The sequence below is a fragment of the Salvelinus sp. IW2-2015 genome, unplaced genomic scaffold (genome assembly GCF_002910315.2).
Source record: "Salvelinus sp. IW2-2015 unplaced genomic scaffold, ASM291031v2 Un_scaffold4886, whole genome shotgun sequence".
Lineage (NCBI taxonomy): Eukaryota > Metazoa > Chordata > Actinopteri > Salmoniformes > Salmonidae > Salvelinus > Salvelinus sp. IW2-2015.
Window position 1 is genome coordinate 1 of NW_019946155.1, and position 10,624 is coordinate 10,624.

General features: G+C 43.2%; 1 protein-coding gene and 1 long non-coding RNA gene across 2 annotated transcripts; one reads left to right on the plus strand and one right to left on the minus strand.

Annotated features, from left to right (window-relative positions):
• Nucleotides 1-2,768: 2,768 nt before the first annotated feature.
• Nucleotides 2,769-4,948, minus strand: ccnq (cyclin Q). Its single transcript, XM_024144198.2, has 3 exons — nt 4,549-4,948; nt 4,128-4,311; nt 2,769-3,569 (listed from the first exon to the last, which is right to left on the minus strand). Exons 1-3 carry the CDS (start codon nt 4,703-4,705, stop codon nt 3,419-3,421), a joined length of 492 nt encoding a protein of 163 aa, XP_023999966.2. The 5' UTR covers nt 4,706-4,948; the 3' UTR covers nt 2,769-3,418.
• A 1,407-nt stretch (nt 4,949-6,355) lies between these two features.
• Nucleotides 6,356-6,936, plus strand: LOC139026474 (uncharacterized). Its single transcript, XR_011478259.1, has 3 exons — nt 6,356-6,374; nt 6,653-6,723; nt 6,810-6,936. It is a non-coding gene; the product is annotated as an uncharacterized lncRNA (long non-coding RNA).
• Nucleotides 6,937-10,624: the final 3,688 nt, after the last annotated feature.

Genomic DNA, 10,624 nt, shown 5'->3' on the forward strand with positions numbered 1-10,624 from the left:
TATGTGTATTGGATGTCCGGCTTATGGGGTATTGTGATGTCCTTAGGGTACTGTGAATGTCCTTAGCGTTTGATCCTGTGGTATTTGTGATGTCGCTAGTTTTATCTAGGGGTATTGTGATGTCTTATGGGGTATTGGTGGATGTCCTTATCGGGTGTTGTGATGTCCTTATGCGGTTGTGATGTCCTTATGTATTCTGATGTCCTTGATGGGGTATTGGAGTCGCTTATGGGCTGGTTTGTGTGTCCTTATGGGGTAGTTTGTGGATGTCCTTATGGGTATTGTGATGCCTATTATGTATATGGGGTGTTGTGTGTCCTTATGGGGGTGTTTGTGATTCCTTATGGGTGTTTGGTGATGGTCTTATGGGGTGTTGTGTCCTATGGTCGTGTATCCTTGGTGTGTAGTTGTGGATTGATCCTATGGGGTATTGTTGATGTCCTTATGTGTTGGTCCCTTATGGTTTTGTGATGTCCTTATGTGGGTATTGTGAGTTTCCTTATGGGGTAGTTGTGATGTCCTTCATGGGTGATTGTGATGTCCTATATGGGGTATTTGTGAGTGTCCTTATGGGTGTGACTATGGGTGTTGTTGCTTATGGAGGGTTTGTGAATGTCCTAATGGGATGTGGTCTATGGGGTGTTGTGTGTCCTTATGGGGTGTTGTGAGTCCATTGGTTTGTGAGGCTTGGTTTGTGATGTCCTTATGGGTGTTAGTATGTCCTTGAATGGTGGTATTGTGATGTCCTTAGGGTATTGTGATGTCTTAATGGTGGTGATTGGTGACTGTCCTTATGGGTATTGTGAATGTCCTTATCTATTTGCTATGGGTATTGTGATGTCGCTTTGATGGGTATTGTGATGTTCCTTATGGGTGCTATTGTGGATGTCCTTAATGGGTATTGTGGTGTCCGTTTTGGATTGGGGTTTTGTGGATCTAGGGTGTTGTGACTGTCCCTTATCGGGGTGGTTTTGAGTCCTTATGGGGTATTGTAATGTCCTTATGGGGTATTGTGATGTCCTGGTATGGGGCTTTGTGATGTCCCTTAGGTGGTATTGTGATGTCTCTTAGGGTATGTGATGTCCTTATGACGGTGTTGTGATGTCCTTATGGGGTGTTGTGATCTGTCCTTATGGGGTATTGTGAAAAAATTCTCTTGGGGTCATTGATGCCCTATGTGAGCTTAATTTGTATGTCTTACGGGTGTTGTGATTCCTTATCGGGGTATTGCTGGATGTCCTTATCGGGTATTGTGATGTCTTATCTGGGGTATTGTGATGTCTGATGGGATTGTGAGTCATTTGGTATGGCATGTATTATGTCCAACGGTTTTATCTGGTATGTGACTCGGTTGTGATGTCCTACGTATTGTGACCTCGGGGTATGTTGTGCCTATGGTATGTGTGTCTTAGGGGTTTGTGATGTCCTTAGGGTTTGTGATGTTAGGGGTTGTTGATGTCCTTATGGGGTATGTTGTGATGTCCCTTATGGGGTAGTATGGGATGGTCCTTAATGGGGTATTTGATGGTCCTATGGGGTATGTGATGTCCTTATGGTGTATTGTTGTGTGTCCTTATGGGATTTTTGATGTCCTTATGGGGGTAGTTGTGATGCCTTATGGGGTATTGTGATTCCTTTATGGGTAGTTGTGATTCTAGTCGCTTATGGTGATACTTTGGGATCCTTGATGGGTCCTTTGGGCCTATGGTGTTGGTGATGTCAATGATGATTCTTATGGGTATTGTGATGTCCTTAGGTGTGTGATGTCCTTATGTGTTGTGATGTCCTTATGGGGTTTTGGAGTCCTAGTATTGTGATGTCCTTATGGTGTGAGCTATGGTATTCGGATGTCCTTATGGGTTTGTGATTCCTTATGGGGTTGTTTGATGTCCTTATGGGGTATTGTGATGTCCTTATGGGGTGTGTGTGAATCGTTCCTTATGGGGTGTTGTGATGTCCTTATGGGTGTGGTGATGTCCTTTGGGTATTGTTGAGTCTCCTTATGCGAGGGGTTTTGTGATTGTCCTTATGGGGTATTGGTGATGTCCCTTATGGGTGGATTGTGATGTCCTTATGGGTATTGTGATGCTGCGGCTGTTGATTTTTATGCGGTATCTGTGATGTCCTTTGGGTATTGTGATGTCCTTTAATGGAGGATTGTGATGTCCTTATGAGGTATTGTGAGTGTCCTTATGAGGGTATCCTTGTGTAGTGATCCTTATGGGGTATTGTGATGGTCCTTATGGGGAGTGTGAGTGTCCTTATGGGGTATTGTGATGTCCTATGGGGTATTGTGATGTCCTTATGGGGTATTGTGATTTCCTTATGGGGTATTCGTGATGTCCCTTATGGGTAATTGTGATTGTCCTGTATGGGTGTATGTGATGTCCTTATGGGGTATTGTGATTGTCCCTTATGGAGTGTTGATGTCTTATTGGCGTTTTGTGATGTCCTGTATGGGGGTTTGTGATGTCCTTATGGGGTTGTTTGAGTCCTTGGTGGATTATAGGGTGTTTTGTGATTCTTTGCGGTATGGTCACTTATGGTGGTATTTTGATGTCCTTATGGGGTTATTGTGATGTCCTGTATGGGTTTGGGTAATGTGCCTTGGTTGTGATGCTGGGGTATTTGTTGATGTCTGCTGTGATTGTGTGCGTGTATTGTGATGTCCTTATGGGGTATTGTGATGTCCTTATGGGGTATTGTGATGTCCTTATGGGGTATTGTGATGTCCTTATGGGGTATTGTGTGTAGATTGATGAGGGGGAAAAACAACCTAATCAACTTTAGAATAAGGTTGTAACCTAACAAAATGTGGAGAAACTTAAAGGGTCTGAATACATTCCGAATGCACTGTAAGCAGGTGTGCAATGGATTATGGTCATTGTAGTTAAGTACCACATTTTCTGCACTAATCTATGTAGAATACTGTCCTGTTGGAAACTACAACATCGCACAGTTCAGGCTGGATCTGATTTATCTCTAGAGGAACTACACATCGAGCTCACAGAAAGAAAAAAAATCAAAATAGAATTCAAATAATTGAACCGACATCGGTCAATTAGTAGTTTAAAAAACGAAAAATAACAGACATTTCAGTTAAGTGTTCAGCACATTAATAGTGAGAAACTGTTGATGCACAACCAAATGTAGAAATTGCACCTTGTGTATTCTCCTATTCTAACCGTCAACAGGAAGTTGAGACTGAGTTCCTAAAAGTATTACTATTTTTGTATTATTTTTAGGAAAGGGAGGAATTGATCTGTTGGCCTACAAAAAGATGGGCCACCAGTTGTCTATCCCTGGGTTAGAGTTCAGGAGTTAGGGGTCAGGGGTTAGAGTTCAGGAGTTAGGGGTCAGGAGTCAGGGGTTAGAGTTCAGGAGTTAGGGGTCAGAGGTCAGGGTTAGAGTTCAGGAGTTAGGGGTCAGTACAGACCTTGTGTGGGTGCTGGAAGGAGACATGGAAGTTGAGTTGTCTGAGGACCAGGAGTTCACACTGCACCACACTGTCCCTGAGGTCCCAGAACTCACCATCACAGTTCAGAGGTTCACTACTACTGTGGAAATACCTGGGGAGAGAGAGAGCGAGAGAGAGAGAGAGAGAGTGGTGGTGGGGGTGGGATAAGGAGAGAGGACAGAGAGGGAGGAGGAGAGAGGGAGATTATAAAAGCAGGGTTATGTAGAGTAAGAGGAAAAAAACTTAAAGTTCATCGGCATACGCATCTTGGGGCGGCAGGTAGCCTAGTGGTTAGAGAATTGGGCCAGTAACCGAAAGGTTGCTGGATCGAATCCCCGAGTTGACAAGGTAATAATCTGCCATTCTGCCCCTGAACAAGGCAGTTAACCCACTGTTCCTAGGCCGTCATTGTAAATAAGAATTTGTTCTTAACTGACTTGCCTAGTTAAATAAAGGTAAAATAAAAAATATAAAAAATATGCCATTTCCAGCTACAATAGTCATTAACAATGTCTACACCTTATTTCTGATCAATTTGATGTTATTTTAATGGACACAAAAATTAGCTAATCTTTCAAAAACAAGGACATTTCTAAGTGACCCCAAACGTTTGAAAGGTGGTGTGTATATATATATATATATATATATATATAAAAACAGCCCTGCCTACCTGTGACACACGTTGATGATGTCACGGGTGCGGAGGTGCTGCTCCTCCACCTTGCCTGCTAGGTAGATGCAGCTCATAGCCACCAGGTAGGGCTCATACACCGTCACACTCACACACTGGAAGAACCGGTGGTAAAACACACACGCTGTCGCCACGGGCACCGAACGCATGCCCAACTTCACACCTAGCGAGACAGAGCGAGGCGGGGAGACAGAGTGTTAAGGGTCGGGGTGGTATAGGCTTTTGCACCAGCCAAGCCTCGACACCTTATTCTACTAATAAAGGCCGTATTTAAAATGATGATATACTCAGATGTGTTAGCACTTGTCTGGAGCAAAAGCTTGCACCCACACCGGCCCAGGCAGGGTGAGACTGACCCCCCATAGTGAATATGGGTTGGAGTTCTGTTTCGGTACTGTACCCGTTTCCATGATGAACCGACACACACGGAAGTGGGTTTTAATCTCCCGTGTGGAGTCCGTATCAGTGTCCAAGGCTGGAGCACCTCTCTTCCCCCCCGGTGTACCGTCCAGCCGTGAGACGGCCTCCATGGAACCGGGTGTAATGAACCTGGCCATCTCTAGAATAACTAGCTAACGTTAGCTATTAGCTAAACAGTTCTTTGCCCTGTACAGAATGGAGAATGTTACACTAACATTGACTATAGTAGTTAACAAGACGCATTAACTAGTTTATCTGGTTTCTTTCCAGCTTGTCTGCTACTAATTAGGGCTAATCATAGCCAATTGAAATGATTATCTGGGCTACCAACACGCTGGCTAGTCTCTCACTTCCGCACACAATAATATCAAAGACCGAATTGAAACGTGCTACAGTTATGCCAGCAGCAAAAACGATAACGTCACTTGCGTATGTTAATGAAGAAACCTCCAAACTAAAAGCCCAAATTTCTAAATATTGCAATGTGGATAATTTATTCAAAATATATTGAATTTTAATCAGTGGCCACTTCTACTTTTATTGTGCCAACAAGAAAAGGAAAGGTGAATAATTTATGAAAACAAATTAAAATATGGTTGATATTTTGCTGTAGAGACGTTTCTACCGGTGGGGTGTAGAATATTCAGTAGGGTCTTTACTAACCAAATATGGTTCGTTTTGAAGGGGGACTGTGTCATTACTTTCTTTTTTTTACATTTATTTAACTAGGCAAGTCAGTTAAGAACAAATTCTAAATTTACAATGACGGGCTACCCCAGCCAAACCCTCCCCTAACCCGGATGACGCTGGGCCCATTGTGCGCCGCCCTATTGGACACACATACCCAGCAGCACTTTGTTCCCCAGCCCGCCATGGTCCCCAATGCAATACACTGTAATAGACTGTACATGGAAACATATTGGCTTGTAGAGAGAACATTCTTCTACCGGTCTCAGCTAAAGTGGGTGGGAAATACTCAGAAGGGTCTCTACTAAGCAAATATGTGTAGTTTTGGAGGGGGATTGTGTCGTACATACCCAGCAGTTTTCTGTCTACAACCCAATGTGTATTCCATGTACAGTCTATTGCAGTGTATTGTATTGGAGGTTATAGAGGTGGTGGAGTGAAAAGCCAGCAGCAGGTCATGAGACACAGCCCCCCTCCAAAACAACCATAATTGGTTAGTAGAGACCCTACAACAAATTAGAAATTAACTTTTTCAAAGAGGATTGCAATGCTGTGAAAAAACAGTTGTACTGCACTAGAGGGCAAAAAAAAAATCGATATTCCCAAAGTCTTTGCAGGGGGGACTCTTATTGTAAAGTGAAAAAATCCGCGATCCTAATAGCATAATATCCTGCTGCTAGGAGAACGGTAATAAACAACACGGTGTTGTTGTTGTTGTGGTGCCGCTGCAGGTCTGGGGCCTGTTGCACAAAAGTAYAATTAAGACATCCGGGATAAATGACTCAGCTGAGCTCAATGAAGCCAAAACATGTGCGTCCAGGCTTAATTGGTTGCACAAAGACCAAGCCAGGATGAGCAGACACGGATTCATTAAGCCAGGTGAAACCAATCCTGGATAGGTGCGCGCTCACGGCTCACTCAAATAGACCCCGCCACAGATCACAGATTAACTGATTTACCATGGCAACTAGAGCCGCGTACTTTCCCCCGTCGGAAGCACAAATCCTCATGGAGGCATACGAGGAGGTAAAAGATTATATTTTAAGAAGAAAGGCAACACCGCCACATGTGATAAAGCAAAGGAAAAAGCGTGGCAAAGTATGCAGACCGCCTGAATGCGTAAGTAGTGCACAATTACACACTCACCGCTCCGCTGAAACATCACAATTACAATTCAAATATTTAATACATCTCAAAAATGCAGTTGTACTGTAATTATGAAACGTTAAATTTTTTATTGAAATGCACTGCAGATATGAGTGAAATTGTGTAAAGTAACTCCATCACACTGTATAAGCTATGATAATTTTTTTGATATTTTTACTGAAAACAAGACAAAAATACCAAGTAATTTTTTGCAGTGTGACTCCATTAAATGTGTGTGTGTGTGTGTGTAGATTAAACATGAACGGGCCAAAACGGACATGGCAGCAGGTCAAAATCAAATACAAGAACATTCTGCAGAATGGTATGGTCCCTGACTAATATTAACAAAGCACAAGCATATATTGTACCCAGAAGGTGCCTGCTCACACATTGTCTGTACTGTTTTAGCAGTGAAAAAGAATACCCACAGACAAGGCACGGGTGGTGGGTCACCAAAGGCTGACCTTACCCCAGCAGAGGACATGGCCTTGGAGCTAAATAAAGGCAGGCCCGTCTTAGAGGGGTCCCTGGGGGAAAGAGACGAGCATAGGTTCCTCCCAAGATGCCACCCGCTTCATTCAAGGTATGTCCTTCCATCTCTACATGGGTACAACCACATTCATATTGAATCAATTTGGACTGTCTGACTTTGGTTTACCTATTGCCTTGCAGTGTCTGGCAGCACTGTGTCCTGTTAGAGCCACCAGCACAAGCACCAGACGATGCTGATCCAGTGAGTACTCCATCAAAGGCATACTGTAGGCCTGGCATGTCTTGTCTACTAGCTTCAATATGAATCCGATTAAATGTGATAGGGTGAAGGCCCCAGTGCAGCAGCAACAGCACATGATGGAGACGATGATGAGAGGAGACCATCTCTCTGGATTCCAGAAGGATGAGGTATCATTTAAGACTGTGAAAGTACTATTACTCTACAATGGTGAGGAGTCCTCATCTAAAAATTCACAAAATGTTATATTCTGGTGAAAACCAGCCTGGCAACATAGTGCGTATTAATAAAAGGACACCACATCTGCAAATTCAGCTGCGCTAATTGTATTGTGTTCACAGAGCTACAAGCTATCAGAAAGTTGTATGGCAACCACCTCCGGCGCCAAATAGAACTGGCAGACATAGACATTCAGACAAGAAGAAAAAGATGGAAAATCTTGCACTGGAGTCCGAAATAAAAAAGAGGACAATTAGGAAACTGGACCTGAAATAAAAAAACTTGAGAGGGAGGTGAGATATGCCTTCAATGTACACTGTATGCTAACTGTAACACAAATGTATTATCATTATTTTTCTTTCCTCCCCCAGCTCCAAGAAGATGACACAGCTCAAAATAAAAATTTGGTATATCTCGTAAAGTCAAGTGAGCCATGACATATGAGCTCTTATTGTGAGCACACAGGACGGTGGCATCTTCTAAGTTTTTTTTTATTTCCCAGCAATCAGTACAACCAAGTCATCGTTATAAGGCATCGCCCTCTTTTGCCCACCCCCCAGCACCAGGTGTGGCCACTAGCCATAATGAAGGCCCAAAATTGTGTGTTCCTTTCTGCTCTGACAATGGCATGCCCATTCGTGCGAGATGTGGTGGATGAAGAAGCACTTGTGCTGAGGAGGCCTTCAGGCGAGAAAGGGTCTTCAGGGACCGGTTGGACCCACTGGCCTTCCCTGATGACCATCTATATGAAAGATACAGGTTTTCTGCAGATGGCATCAGGTATCTATGCAGACTACTGGGTCCCAGGTATAAGCACGCACTGCACGGAGCCATGCACTGAGTGTGGAGCAAATGGTTTGTGTGGCCTTGCGCTTTTTTGCTAGTGGAGCCTTCCTGTACTCAGTGGGGGATGCAGAACAGCTGAACAAGGCCACAATTTGCCGCACAATAAGGAGTGTGTGTCTGGCTATCAAAGCATTAGCAGATGTCTTCATCTCCTTCCCTGGCCACAGAAGACTCTGTGACATCAAAGAGGAGTTCTATGGATTGCAGGTAAGAGGATCTACAAATTACAGGACAACTGTTAACACATAGTAGGATACTCATTACTTTGTGTGACAGGTTTCCCCAATGTCATTGGTGCAGTGGACTGCACACACATAAGGATAAAAGCCCCCTCAGGTGCCCATGAGGCCGATTTTGTGAATAGGAAATCCTTTCACAGCATTAATGTTCAGGTGAACATAACTTTTTGATATTGTCCATGACGAACACTCTGCATTGCCAGTGATGTGCATGATTGTGTGTAATATTCCTCATCTTATGATTTCAGATGGTCTGCAATGCTGACTGTGGATCAGCAATGTTTGGCAAATGGCCTGGCTCAGTCCATGACTCCAGAATCTTTCGGGCCTCTGAAATCTATCAGTGCCTATCACAAGGTAAGCCACACAACCTATTTATAACCATCATGGCTGTGTCAAGAATATCACTGTGTTTATGAGGTAGTAATGATGAGTTTTGTGTTGACAGGTGAATCCTCTGGTGTTTGCTGGGAGACAGGGGGTATGGCTGCCAGCCTTTTCTCCTGACACCTTTCAACAGACCCCCAGGAAGCACAGCAGGCCTACAACCATGCCATGCCAGGACCAGGGCCAGAGTTGAAATGACCTTTGGCCTCCTGAAGGCACGCTTTCACTGCCTTCACAAATTAAGGGTCAGCCCTGTTAGGGCATGTGATATTACTGTGCTTGTGCTGTCCTCCACAATGTGGCCTGCCTGAGGAAGGAGAGGGCCCCAGAGTGCCACCAGCCATGGACTGGGACAATCCGGCAATCTTCCCTGATGACGACAGTGGTCGGCTGCTGAGGACCAATATGTGTTGAATTTTTTAGTTAGTATGTGTGCTTTCAATTTTGGTTAAATATGTCCTGCGGTGGCAGAGGAATTTGGTTTTTTTTTGGGTTCGTTTTTTGACGAATTTGGCCTCTTATGATGTTTGTGCGGTATACTGTGTGTAATACAAGGCTGCAGGGAGGCTACTGCATCCATTAATTTGTCTGTTCAGTTGATGTGTATGGATTTGTCCTGCATTTTATTTTAGTGTGCAGACATGCAGGTGTGTTATATACAGACCTTTGAATGTGTATGTATCATTTTGTATAATATGCTTGGATTCTGTGCTTCCATCTTGTAGAGTCACTGTGACTTCAGTTTCGAAAGGAGCTGATGTTTTACCTGCTTTGTTTTGTCCTTATTCAATAAAGGAACATAATGTTACACATTGTGTTTTTATATTCATATGGAATGTGTATTTGTTTATATGACAGAGTACTAGGGCCACACTGAAGAAAAAGGATAAAGTCATAAATTTATGAGGCTGGTTCTTTCTGCAGAAAAGCTACATATTGTTTTTACAGTTTTGATACTTATGACAATGTGATACTTAATATTCTGGCACATCAGCATGTCTTTGTTTATGAAACCATACTGAAGTACAATTTCACGAAATGCCCCACATCTGTCATTTTAACAACTGTCCTCCTTTAAAACAACTGGTTACAATATTATGACTTGTGTTTTTTTCCCCTCTGTGGCCTAATATTCTATCATTTTATATAAGCCTTATAGTCTATGGGAAACTGTAAATTATCTAATGATAGCAACATCATCTAAAAATCATTTTTATCCAAAATCATTGAAATTAATGATCACAAACGTTTAAATAATAACAGTGGGTCTAGTTAATATGTGATAACAATGTATAGTGAGCAGTGAAATAAACTATTGGTTTATTCATTATGGTGGGCTACTGCTGACTGGACATTAGTGGAGATGAATTAAATAGATCCTGGAATTTAGCCTGGTCTGGAGCAGGCTAGCTCACAGAATAAATCTCCATGGTAATTTATACCATAACATATCCTCCTGCCCCCTATCCATCTTTAGTGCAACCGGATTACGGATCAATTGAGCCAGGATCACCAAGATATCCTGGCTTAATCCCTTATCCTAGTTTTGTGCAACAGCGCCCCTGGCCAGTTGATGTCCTCTACCGGTAGGGCTGGCGCCATTCTTATTGGTCTCAGCAGTGGCTCTAAACAACAAACACTTGCATTCTGTTACCCAAATAGCACAGTCATATTTCTGTTTCTGTAACAGATGCTGTGGTATCGTACCGGTGTTTGATGTTATGGTATGTAACAGCTCAACTTGTGTACAGAAGAGCTCGATGTAACCTAGACAACTCTAAAACGGACCGGGGCGACGACTT

Coding starts and splice junctions, on each gene's coding strand:
- ccnq (XM_024144198.2), bottom strand. CDS start 4,705: ATGGCCAGGTTCATTACACCCGGTTCCATGGAGGCCGTCTCACGGCTG. Junction 4,312..4,548: donor TCGGTTCATCATGGAAACGG/GTACAGTACCGA, acceptor CTGTCTCGCTAG/GTGTGAAGTTGGGCATGCGT. Junction 3,570..4,127: donor ATCATCAACGTGTGTCACAG/GTAGGCAGGGCT, acceptor CTCTCTCCCCAG/GTATTTCCACAGTAGTAGTG.